Source organism: Pseudochaenichthys georgianus, chromosome 3 (genome assembly GCF_902827115.2).
Source record: "Pseudochaenichthys georgianus chromosome 3, fPseGeo1.2, whole genome shotgun sequence".
In the NCBI taxonomy this organism is placed as follows: Eukaryota; Metazoa; Chordata; class Actinopteri; order Perciformes; family Channichthyidae; genus Pseudochaenichthys; species Pseudochaenichthys georgianus.
This window is the reverse complement of record NC_047505.1, coordinates 15,789,572-15,801,789: the sequence shown is the minus strand read 5'-3', so window position 1 is coordinate 15,801,789 and position 12,218 is coordinate 15,789,572. Positions and strand designations below refer to the sequence as shown.

General features: G+C 39.0%; 1 protein-coding gene across 1 annotated transcript; it reads left to right on the top strand.

The window, feature by feature from the left end:
- Positions 1–395: 395 nt before the first annotated feature.
- Positions 396–9,943, top strand: tdp1 (tyrosyl-DNA phosphodiesterase 1). The gene is made up of 16 exons (XM_034106305.2): positions 396–529; positions 1,143–1,766; positions 2,281–2,324; positions 2,518–2,573; positions 2,971–3,067; positions 3,190–3,224; positions 3,778–3,870; positions 4,113–4,283; positions 4,482–4,560; positions 5,013–5,189; positions 5,651–5,699; positions 6,690–6,756; positions 7,060–7,167; positions 7,576–7,678; positions 7,772–7,874; positions 9,585–9,943. The coding sequence occupies exons 2-16, from the start codon at positions 1,145–1,147 to the stop codon at positions 9,656–9,658; spliced, it is 1,878 nt and encodes a 625-aa protein (XP_033962196.1). The 5' UTR covers positions 396–529; positions 1,143–1,144; the 3' UTR covers positions 9,659–9,943.
- Positions 9,944–12,218: the final 2,275 nt, after the last annotated feature.

Genomic DNA, 12,218 nt, shown 5'->3' with positions numbered 1-12,218 from the left:
GCATTCAAGTGAAACTTCATAATTTAAAGCACGAGTTGGACCTCATTACATTGGCCTACAGGTGCAAAGGCGCTACAAGAGCCAAAACATGTCCATTAGGGAAACGCGCTGCATTTTCAAAAATGCGATTATAAAAACACCAATGGCCAACACATGTTCTATTTAACAAACATATTCACCAACGTGACTTAACTTCACACTCAGTGGACGACGCGTTTTGACTTGTTTTGGACCTCGTTCGTGTTTCAAGGACGTTTTTTGTTTGAGTTATTGATCTGTCAAATTCGAATCCGTGAATATTTTCTAAACGTGTAATCTGCTCTTTTTGTTTGTATTACCGCGGTTGTGGCGGAACTACAGGAAAAGGCAGGACAATGCGTTTGGTTTCCGCCCGGACACTTGTTCCATGCGCACCTCCTGTACTGTTGTTTGTTTCATGTATTGTATTAAGTTTGGTTGGCGGTGGATTGATAAGAGTTTCTGCATTCACACCATCTCTCACCTGTGCTGCGGCTCCCTTACTCTCTGGGTAAACCTATTATCACGCTCAGTCGTTGTTATTTACGCTAATCATAAACGCATTGTTTCATCTCATCTTGCAGAACATGCATGCTTAGTTTTGCTTGCAACATTTTGCTAACTTTGTCAATCGTTATTATAACATCTTATTAGCGCAATTCACATTGTGCACATGTTTGTCTAAGCATGCTTCTATGTCGTTATGCATGTATACAGTCTATGGAACACATGCATCTCGTTCATATGTTCACCCATTTATATATAGTCCCAGTTTTTTTCAAAGTTTTTGACTTTGCATTAAGCCAATTAAAGCAATATTCAAATTTGGCTAGATGCAGATTGGTGCAATTGTAAACCTCCACTGCCATTTAAAATATTCTCATTTAGATTCTTAAATGAGAATATGGTGCCACAGATCACCACCAAATTGGACAGTTAAGTAGAATGGAATCAAAGCCTATCTGATATGCAAGTGTTATGTTTTATGCTGTTTGGTATAACACTCATAACAGGTTAGGGCGGGTGTCAAAGCAAGAAAAAACAGGGTAAAAATGTGCCTGTCTTTTCAAATGCTGTTGTACACTATCATATTGTGGCTGTTTGATCTCTGTATATCCACTCAGGCATGTCTCAGGACAGTCACCATGGCAAGTGGACCGTCTCCAGCAGTGATGAAGATGATGATCTTCCTCTCTCTGGAACGACCACATCCAAACCCCACCAGCCCGCTTTGTCTAGTCCCAGCTACCAACCGGCTGCCTCTCACACTCCCACCATCCCCAAAATAGAAGCAGCCCCTGTGGAGGTGAAACCAGAACCAGCTAACGCCCCTGTATCCTCACTTGTGATTGGCTCTGAGGCGAGACAGTCGGCAGCAGCCAACCAGGTAAATACAGTGAAGTACGAAAGTAGTCCGTCGTTAGCTGGAAAGAGGAAACATGAGGTGTCAGACGGCACAGGCTGGGCTCTCTCGGATAGTGAGGATGATGATGATGATGATGATGGAGACGTGAAGGGGAAGAGTCTCGGTAACTCCCCAAAGAGGGCGCCTCCGAGCCCCAAAACAAAGAAAGTGAAGGTGGAGAACGAGCGGCCCCCGAGCCCCTACGGCCGCCTCGCCTACATCGACGAGCCAGAGGACTTCTTTGAGTCCAGTATTCCTCCTCTGAATGACCCCTACAGGTTCTACCTCAACAAAGTGACGGGCCTGGACAGGAAGTACAACAGTGGAGCTCTGCACATCAGAGGTGAGAGGGGTTGGATGTTATTTCATTTGGAGCATGTTCTTGTAGAACCCCCCCCCCCCCAAATAAATGAGCGTGACTGACATGTCCCCTTTACCTGTACTTGTTTTTGTTGAATGAGTTTGGGTAAAATGGAGATGCTAATTTTCATCCGCAATGAGATGAGTTCTCTGCTTTGATGCCTTGGTATTAATAATATGTTAATAATAATACAAATAATAATCTGTCTGTCTGTAACTTTGTGTGGTAGTGTTACCACTGACAGGTCTCTCTTGAAAATGAGACCTTGTGTCTCAATGAGATTTTACACCTGTATAAATAAAGGCTAAATAAATAATACACTTTATTCATAGCGCGCTTTTCAGGGTACTTAAAGACACTTAGTTTGCATGCTAAAATTCATAGTTCTGAGTTTAGATTTGAATATAGACAGATTGTGCAGTACATATACCAGCCCTTGTCATCAGCCTTTTTACATGATTTTATGTTGTAATCTTTTTGTTCTTCTTCCCACTAGACATTCTCTCTCCACTCTTTGGGACCCTGAAAGAGTCAGCTCAGGTGAGTCACCATGTGAAGTGCGGAAACAAACGAATGTCCTGTTTTTAAGCCATGCTTGTCATTGTAAACATTCTAATATTGGCGTTTAGCACAAGTACATTCAAACAGCTAGCATGGCTGTCGTCTCTTGTACTGCAGTTGGAGAGCATTGGAAGGATACCCATTAATACAGGTATGCTCTCTTTCTTTATAGTTTAACTACTGCTTTGATATTGCCTGGATGGTTGATCAGTACCCATCAGAGTTTAGGTAAGTACACTTCTTCCTCACTCCCTACTATCATAAATACATCTCTTTAGTAGCCTCTCTAGCATGATATGGCTTGTACAATACGGTTTCTAATATATTGTTGTATGTGGAATGTTTTCTCATAAATAAACTGAAAATAGCTGAAAAATCCCCAAACTTTGTCTCCAAGCTGTATCAATATTATGTGACTCCAAATAATGAATACAAAAAAATACCCAAAAATGTCTTCTTGTTACAACAGGAGTTTGCCTGGAATTACTTTATAATAATTATTACTATTATTATATGAGGACATTCTGAAGAACTGCTGCAATACATGATTATCTCAAAGTTGTGATACAAGTGGAGGACAGTAATGATTCTGGTGAAAATAAGGCCTGTCTTGTTGTGTTTACAGGGATCGTCCAGTTCTGATTGTTCATGGAGACAAAAGAGAGGCCAAGGCCAGGCTGCTGCAGCAGGCCAAGCCTTACCCTCATGTTCACTTCTGCCAGGTAAAGACTCGCCACCACCCGAAACATTTACCACCAGTATATCTAGGCATACTCAGAAATGTCTGTTAACAAGATTTGGATTTGCCTTTAAATGGGACTTATCGGGTGACTTTCTCTAACAGGCCAAGCTGGATATTGCTTTTGGAACGCACCACACGTAAGCACTTTTCCTGCCTGGTATCATACATGTTGTTTTGTTTTCTGTATATTCATAAACCTGATCAGTTTGGGATGTTTTTACAGAAAGATTCAAATACAATGTTGTACAGACATTAATGGTAAACAGAGGAGCAATCCTACAAATGTGATGGTGACTCCCTGAATCTTCCTAATATTCACCTTAAATATTGACCTAACATTATGAACATGGCTTGAAAATGATGCTTACTTGACAAAAAGGTAGTTCCTTATACTTGCATGGCTCAAGTAATTTTTTACGTTATATTACTTTTATGTTTTCCAGAAAATAAATATTGACTAATGTTATTAATATTCCTTAGCTGTTCCTGCGATGAAAAGGGAAAATGTATGTTTTAACCTTTTAAAATGCATACATAATATAAATAAGCTTTATACTCAACTAGCAGGAAAGAGTGCAGTTGCAAATTGCGGAATACATTGTTGTACTATGCATACATTTACACTTTGTCTGATCTTGGGGGTTTAGTCTTTGCTGATGTTATATAAAACATGAAATGGTGTCTGTGCAGAAAGATGATGTTGCTGTGTTATGAGGAAGGCTTCAGAGTCGTTATAACGACCTCCAACCTCATCAGAGCTGACTGGTACCAGAAATCACAAGGGTGAGCCTGTCTCTTTTTTAACTTTGATTTAACTTAGGAATTGTGGTGAGGCTGCACCGATTGATCTGGGCTGCCATATCACAAGATAAGATAAAGGAACTGCTGCATTTTCAAGTTTTTTTAACTTAAAATCAAAATCTATACAATTTAATAGAAAGACCAGTTTAAGTTGTATTTATTGTTGCACAGTACCTTGATATTTGCTTATGGAATTTCTCATAAATATTGTATTTCCTTACCAGGATGTGGATGAGCCCCCTGTTTCCACGGTTACCAAAGGGCAGCAGTGATGACGAAGGTGAGTCTGCGACCTTCTTTAAGAGGGACCTGTTGGAATACCTTGCAGCGTACCGCGCACCAGAACTGGAGGAGTGGATCCAACGAATCAGAGAGCATGACCTGTCAGAGACCAAGTAAACACCACGCATGTACAGTTACGCATGTAGTTGCATTAGTGATAAATGAAAACTCACACCAAACTTTGTGAAAACCCCAAGTAGACTTAAGAACATCGCCTACTCAATGGTTGTCATCTACATTCAGTAAAGTTGTTAGTTTGGGGAATAAAGATGCAATTTTTACAAGTATCTCTTCTATTCTTCTATTATTAGGGTTTATTTGGTCGGCTCAACCCCAGGGAGATATGTCGGCCCTGACATGGAGCGCTGGGGCCACCTGAGGCTGAGGAAGGTAAAGATTTCTCTCTTAGCCGCTCCTCTCCTCTAACTAGTTGATAACACAAAGCTATTCAAGACAGAAAACAAAATCCATGGTATTCAAGAGTGTTGGATGAAGCACAATCACATGTAATGTAACTACAACATTTTAGGATTGACATTGAGTTATTTCAGCAGTTTGCAGCAACAAACTGTTTGAAACATGGCATCGGGAAACCAGGAAAATAGGAATTTGCTAGGAACCGGCCTCTTACATAAAGCCTCTAACCAAATAATGTATTTGCTTGTTTATTGTGCATTAGGAAAAAGTCCCAGTTCAGCACGAGCACAATAATCAGGAGAATTAGATTAATATCTATATGTTGCCTAGGTAATGTAAAAAAACCTGGTTATTTCATAATGCAATGACAACACTTTAAACTGGGATTTCTTTATCTCTTTCTTCTCATCTCTTTCTTTTATCAGCTGTTGTATGAGCACACAGAACCCATTTCTGGGGAAGAAAGGTGGCCTGTGATTGGCCAGTTCTCCAGCATCGGCTCTTTGGGAGTGGATCAGACCAAATGGTTGACAGGGGAATTTCAGCGCACCATGACCACACTGGGGAAATCCTCTATTCGCTCAGCTCCCCCCCTGCACTTGGTACGTTCCTCCAAAACACGTGGTCTGTTTCTTGCGTGATTGCAGGGTGCATTGTACAAAATAATACAATACAAATTGGAATTCATGTGACTACTGCTGCTGCTGCTTTTAGTTTCATAGCATTATTATTTTTGAGGTTACATGCAGGACATTTGATTTGGTAAAAACCTTTTTGACAAAATATAATGTCCATGAATTGGTTTAATATCAAAATGGTGGAAACTGGGCCGAATCATAGATTGTATAATAATAAGTTAAACGCATAACAATAAACATGAATACTGATGTTAATCTGACCTGCTGACCTTTGTTTATTTGTGCTGCTATTCTTGGCATTATCCATTATCTGGTTGATGCTACACTTTGCCACATTGCAGTGACAGTAAAGGTACACAACCTCACTTTATGATGATAAAGCTCTGAATGTATTTAACGAGGCGGTGATGGTTGGTCTTTTGCAGGTGTATCCATCAGTTGAAGATGTGAGGACTAGTTTAGAAGGCTATCCAGGTGAGTAATGACATCACTATGTAACACTTGTGCTTCTATTGGCATTACACATGTTGCCACTTGTTTGTACCATTTTCAGGCGATATGTAAACTGTTCTGGAAAATGTGATTTTGGATATGTGTGGAGTTAGCTGGTCTGCAAGTGTTTTTGTATTGGTTAAGTGGTCCTTGGTATGAAAGAGTTTGAGAAACACTGCAGTAGAGGCACAACATACAAATATGCACCTGAAAATGAGTGGAAAAGGGCCCTGTTAATTATCCACCTCCAACTATCAGTGTTTGAGTTATTGACTAATAGATCTAGCATTGGATGATATAGTAATTGTGAGGGAATCATTTTGTCTTTACTCCTAGATATTTAACCTTATTGCCTGTTGACGCTAATAACCAACCAATATTCTGTTATCTCCTTTAAGGAATGTGCTCCAGCACTTAAGTGTCAGTTTTATGGCCTGATGGGGGCGTTTACGACTGTGAGAATGCTGGCTTCTAAACACCACTGACAAGTGATTGAGTATTCCAGTTGGGGGATATCTCCTCTAGCTCCACAGATGTTTACGCCTCCCCCAATATGCTGATTAACTCTCTGTAAACTAGTTAAAAGGTCTATCGAGAGATATGCTGGGCAGAATTGACATGACAACCCACCCGTGCAGTCAGAACTTGTGATATGAATTCTCCGGCCGTTGACTTGTAATGAACTATCATTGTTTGACATCAAGGCTCCAACTCTCCTCGTGTCTCTCTGAGTCCTGACTCTCCATTGCTGCAGAAGTTTCCCTTACGGCCCGTCCACACAGCGGCGTGCGTTGAAGCTTCCAACGCTTCTGCTCATTCACTTTGAATGGGGTGACGTCACTTTTAGCCGAACTGCATTTTGGGAAGCGACGTGGAGCGTTGCTGGCGTTGCTCGCTTCAAAAGTTGAGCAATGTTCAACTTTTGACGCCTCGACGTATTAGGTTGTAATATTAGTCTCTTCTGTCCTCCAGCCGGAGGCTCTCTTCCCTACAGCATCCAGACGGCTCAGAAACAACTCTGGCTCCACTCTTTCTTCCAGTAAGTTCACTTCTATGTATCAGAACTCTTAGTAGGGCTTCACTGATACTGTTAAACTGGGCAGATAGTCATGATAACCTTCTTCTCTTTCATTTATTACATCAAGTAATTCATGTAACTGGGCACATTATACAAGGTTCTACACACATAATTAAAATGTGTATTTGAAATTTGGTCCGAAACAGGGCTGTGTGCAGGAGGCTTTTAGTATATTAACCTGCAGTTCACACAGCTGTATCTATCGTTATACAACATGAAGTCCACTGCAACAGATTAATAATATATGTGTGTGTTTGTGTGTAGCCGTTGGAAGGCAGATGCAACAGGAAGGAGTCATGCCATGCCACACATCAAGACATACATGAGGGCTTCCCCAGACTTCACTCAGCTTGCCTGGTTCTTCGTCACAAGGTGTGTGTGCTAGCTTTATATTTGCTGATCTTCATATTTTTACTTTTTTTTTTTATGTATGTGTGATTTTCTAATTTGCTATCTTATATATTAAATGTCACTTGCTCCTTAAACTTGTATACATTTAATATAATGAACCAGGCATCCAATTTCTTGTTTTCCTCTTCCAAATTCATTATGATTAACCTTAATAAATGTATAAACATAAATCCTCTTCTTTCTACTTTTTCATAGAGAAAGTTCTCCTTTTCTATGAAAACCCCACTCATTTCCTTATGGAGAATGAAAAGAAAGACTCAAGTCTCATCAATATGTCAGTTTGACAGTTAAACCAACACAATTGTGTGGGCAGCACTGATACACAGCTATATTAAAACATTAAAGTGTATGTTTGTGTACGTGTTTCAGTGCCAACCTGTCCAAAGCAGCATGGGGTGCGATGGAGAAGAACAGCACCCAGGTGATGGTCCGTTCATACGAGCTGGGAGTCCTCTACGTGCCCTCCGCCTTTGTAAGAACAACAGACACAGATGAACAGAGGCAGAATTCACCGTGCTGAATAAATGAGTTTAATAATATGTGGTGTTATGCCTATCTCCTCCAGAACATGAAGACCTTCCCTGTTAGCAGAAATCCATTTCCTGTCTCCTCTTCCTCTGGTTTCACTGTGCCATTTGACCTCCCCCCTACAAGCTACTCTCCTAAAGGTAAACAAGAGTGTGTGATTGTGTATTAAATAGGGCTGCACGATATTGGAAAAAACTGACAATGCGATATTTTCTTCCCCTGCGATATGAAAAAATACAGGAATTGAAGAAAAGACCGTTTTTTTCCCCCGCAAACCATCCTTTCTTGAACTTCAATGCTATACAATTGGAATTTATTTAACAATATTTAACCGGATGAAGGATTTTAGTCACAGACTTCTGGATCATCATTATCAGAGCAACAAGCTGAGCTAGCTCCGTTATCCTGCTGTGATCTGATCAAGAATGATTGTGATTGGTGGTTTGTCACTCACTCAAGTACCCCTGACATGAGAGCCGCGCAAGTTTTCCTTTTGTAGCAAGCAGCAAAAATAATTGTAACATGACGTGTTTGAGTTAATTTGCCAACTTAATAAAAAAAATAAAAAAACACGACATCGCACGTCCTGCGATGTCAATATCGCACATGCGCATAACGCGATTATCGTTACGACGCGATATATCGTGCAGCCCTAGTGTTTATGTACAGGTTGGACTATTTACTGAGTCTGTTGCTCTTTTGCTTAGCATTTGAACTTTAGTTTAACTCCAGGTTAGAATACTACAAAAGCTGTGCTTTTACTACTCTTTTCTCTTGGCATAATGTAAAGTAGAAACATGTTTGCAGTGTCTTGATGTCTGATTTAAGCTTTATACTTAACTCTATGGTCTTTAACTGCAGTTAAACAACAGGTAGAGTTGAATCTACAGTTTCAGTGACCTCTAGTGGCATTCAGGAGAAGGAGTTCATACTTAAACCAGAGCATAAAGAGGTTAAAGAAAGCACATCATTTAATGGAGAATAAAAAAACTGGTATTTAAAAACAAATGTGTTCATTGCTTTAGTTTTGTCTCAAAACCAAACTATTTCAATGGCATATTGGTACATTTGACTTGTGTCAACTCATTATTATAGGGGTCATATGTTTTGTTAAACTGTCATTTGAAGCTATAGTAAAAGAAAGGACCAATTGTTTTAATATGCTAGAATTAAAACAACAAATGTGTGAATTAATTTAAATCTGTCCAAATCATCTTAACTAGACTATATCTGGATATTGGATTATATCTGTACAATCCTGATGATTGTTATACTTCATACTGTGAACTTCCGCCCATTGCTTTGCACAATTCTGCCCACTGCTAAAAAAAAACGCACAGCGCTCTCACTTATGTATAGGCATTGTATACACCATTTAATAGTATTTACTATTTACACATATTTGTGTTGTAATTTTCTTTTATTCTTTATTGATGTTTCAGATTTCTGTACTTGCTTAGAGGAGACGTTGCTAAAAAAGGGTTAAAATGTCTGTTAGCCAGTAATATATTCTAATAATTACATTACATACAGAACATTTACAATGTAATAATAATTTTTATTTAATCATTTCAAATCCTTTCAATTTATATCTTAAGTCAGAGTCATTCAATCTATTGTGCCAACATTCGAAAATCAATGCAGATGATGGCCCTAATTAAAAAATGATAGAATCTATGAGAGCCGCTAAGATGTTAATCTTTGAGTGGGGCATGTTCTTCCACTTAAACAATCATTAAAGACACCACAGTGGGCATATATGCTGCCGATTTGTCCAATCTAATGTCCCTTTTTAGTTATCAAATCATGTATTTGCATTTCATTTTCTTCCGAACTCTCTGTGTTTTCAGATCAGCCTTGGATCTGGAACATTCCATACAACCAGGCTCCCGACACACAAGGCAACATCTGGGTTCCCTCCTGAACACACACACACACACACACACACACACACACACACACACACACACACACACACACACACACACACACACACACACACACACACACACACACACACACACACACACACACACACACACACACACACACACACACACACACACACACACACCAACAGACTTGGTGTTTATTATGTTTAGTACTTGCCTATATCTAGGTGCTAGTTACCGTAGCATTTGTTTTTTATATTTTATACCATACTGTACACTTGTCATGTTTTCTATCAATAAATAAGATTTCAACATCAGGATGCCATATCCATTTTTTTTTTCATTGGTCCTATTTGAGAAATCATTATTATATAAAATAGTTTATTATTCCCCATAGTGACTCTTTTTTTATAAATTGTATTAATATTTTTGTACGCAGTATGTCGCGGAATTATCTGCAGTGAGAGAAGACATTTGTCCTTAAATTAGTCATGTTTGGATTAATGCAGCAGATTCAGCATTTTACTGAGTTAACCTGAGATCCTACAAGAAAAGGCCAATTTTCTGTAGCCCAGACATCCGTGGATAAAAACTGAATTCACACAACTTTATTTAATGTATAGTGGACTTGCAAGGACATCAGTGGCGGTTCTAGAACATTTTACATGGGGGGGGGGCAAAGGGGGGCAAGAGGTCATACCAGTATGTGGTATTTTATACTGTATATAACCTATTTATTGTTAATTCATGCCCTAACACAAGTGTTCTTAATGCACAAGAGAAACAAGGTGTTCAGACAAACAATCGGGTGCCCTTTGAGTCCCCCAAGCTTACTTCAATAATTTTAAATGAAAGGAAACTACAAAATGTATTTTAAAGCAATGAATGAATGGAACAGGTTGTTTTGCATTAAAATGTAAATCTAAATATATATATTTTGTTTTTAAAAATTGGTTGTCTTAGTATTAGACGGACATATTTGCATGTCCTCACTAAGCATTATTACATATTCATTTAATATTAAACAAATCAAAATGGCCAATTATCCCAAAATGTTGCTGCTAATATAATCATATGCTTGTCAACTTTAACTGATCAAAAAGAAATTCTGAAAAAATACTTGAATTATCTATGAAATTGCAATATTGTCCCTCAGTTTGTTTCAACCCCGTTATGCCATACCATTAACCCTCCTATTAAAATAATGGATCAGTCCATGTGTGATCTGCATTGAGGGAATTACATCACAAAAGTGTCAGTTTCTTCTCTTACTGTACCTATATTTCAGTTTTTGTATTTTCAGATTAAGATTGACAAGCTCAACATTTCAACTCTGTTATATGAATTAATAATAGTAAATAATTGTTTATTACAAAATAAACAATAGTTTTGCAAAATATTACAATTTTGTAATGTCCTTGACTTCCATGTGGTGCCATAGCTAAACAAGGTCTCATGCCTACTTTTTGTCAAAAACTTCAACCCTGTTACATTTTTTCAAGGAAATTCCTAGTAATTATTTATATGTTGTGCCTGAGGTGGGAACATGTAAGTAGTCCACTACCAGATGTTATGACCAAACATTTTGGTTTCATTTTTCAAAGATATAAAGACCCAAAAGGCACCCGATTCAGAGAATACTCAGAATTCTGCATACTGTAAGTACTTAATTATAATTAAGTACACAAATGACATCACCCATCTCTTCAGAGAGCTAAAGGTGACCTGTGCAGCAAGACATTTCAATCAATATTTGTCAATACTAAGAGCTGCTAGATTGAGCTGCTGTGATGGAATATGTAAGGAGAATAAAAACATACCATGTGGTACAGCTGGAGTCACCTCTGCCTCCTGATCCCTGCCTCTGTCCCTCTTTCTGACACTTCATCTTTATTCCTCACATATATTTCTTCTTCTTCACTAATGTCTTCATCTCCTCCTCTTCCTCCTGGTCTCCTCATCTCTCTTTTCCTCTTTCTGTTCGTCCTGATCACTTCATGTCTTTTTGTTGTTGTTGAATCACTCCTATACTCTGGCCTGCAAGAGTCTACTTGTGAAAAGCACTGGTACAAATGCTTGTATAACTTTACACGTTAGGGCCATGTAGCCTAGCTAATATGTAGCATATCATAAATATAACATCAGAAAGTATTTATCAAACGCACACAGGCTCTGTGTTTAGATCCAGTTTTTACGGTAAAGGATGTATCCTGGTTTCATTGATCTGGCCTCATTGCTGTGATGTGTAGTTTACGTGGATTTAACAGTAGGCTACCGCGTAGTTAAGCAAAGTGATCGATCTCCCAGCTAACGCTGTCTGCGTAGTATTTTGTAACGTAACGCCCCAAACAGCGCCCATCTGTTAAACGCTATCGATTCAAACGGCAGCGTTTTATTAATATTTAGTTTCAAGCTCTCGTCCTTAGTAAAAACAAAACTAGTGGAAGGGGAAATGCTCCCAGGGGAAGCTGATCCATAGGTGCTGGGACAGCTCGCTCCCTCTCTGCAGCTCTGTGAGCCGCGGTCTGTGTGAACGCCGCTCCGCAGTTTAATGCAGGGCTATAGCTGCGTTTTTAACGGGCCTAAAATGAT

Coding starts and splice junctions, on each gene's coding strand:
- tdp1 (XM_034106305.2), top strand. CDS start 1,145: ATGTCTCAGGACAGTCACCATGGCAAGTGGACCGTCTCCAGCAGTGAT. Junction 2,574..2,970: donor CAGTACCCATCAGAGTTTAG/GTAAGTACACTT, acceptor TTGTGTTTACAG/GGATCGTCCAGTTCTGATTG. Junction 3,871..4,112: donor TGGTACCAGAAATCACAAGG/GTGAGCCTGTCT, acceptor TTTCCTTACCAG/GATGTGGATGAGCCCCCTGT.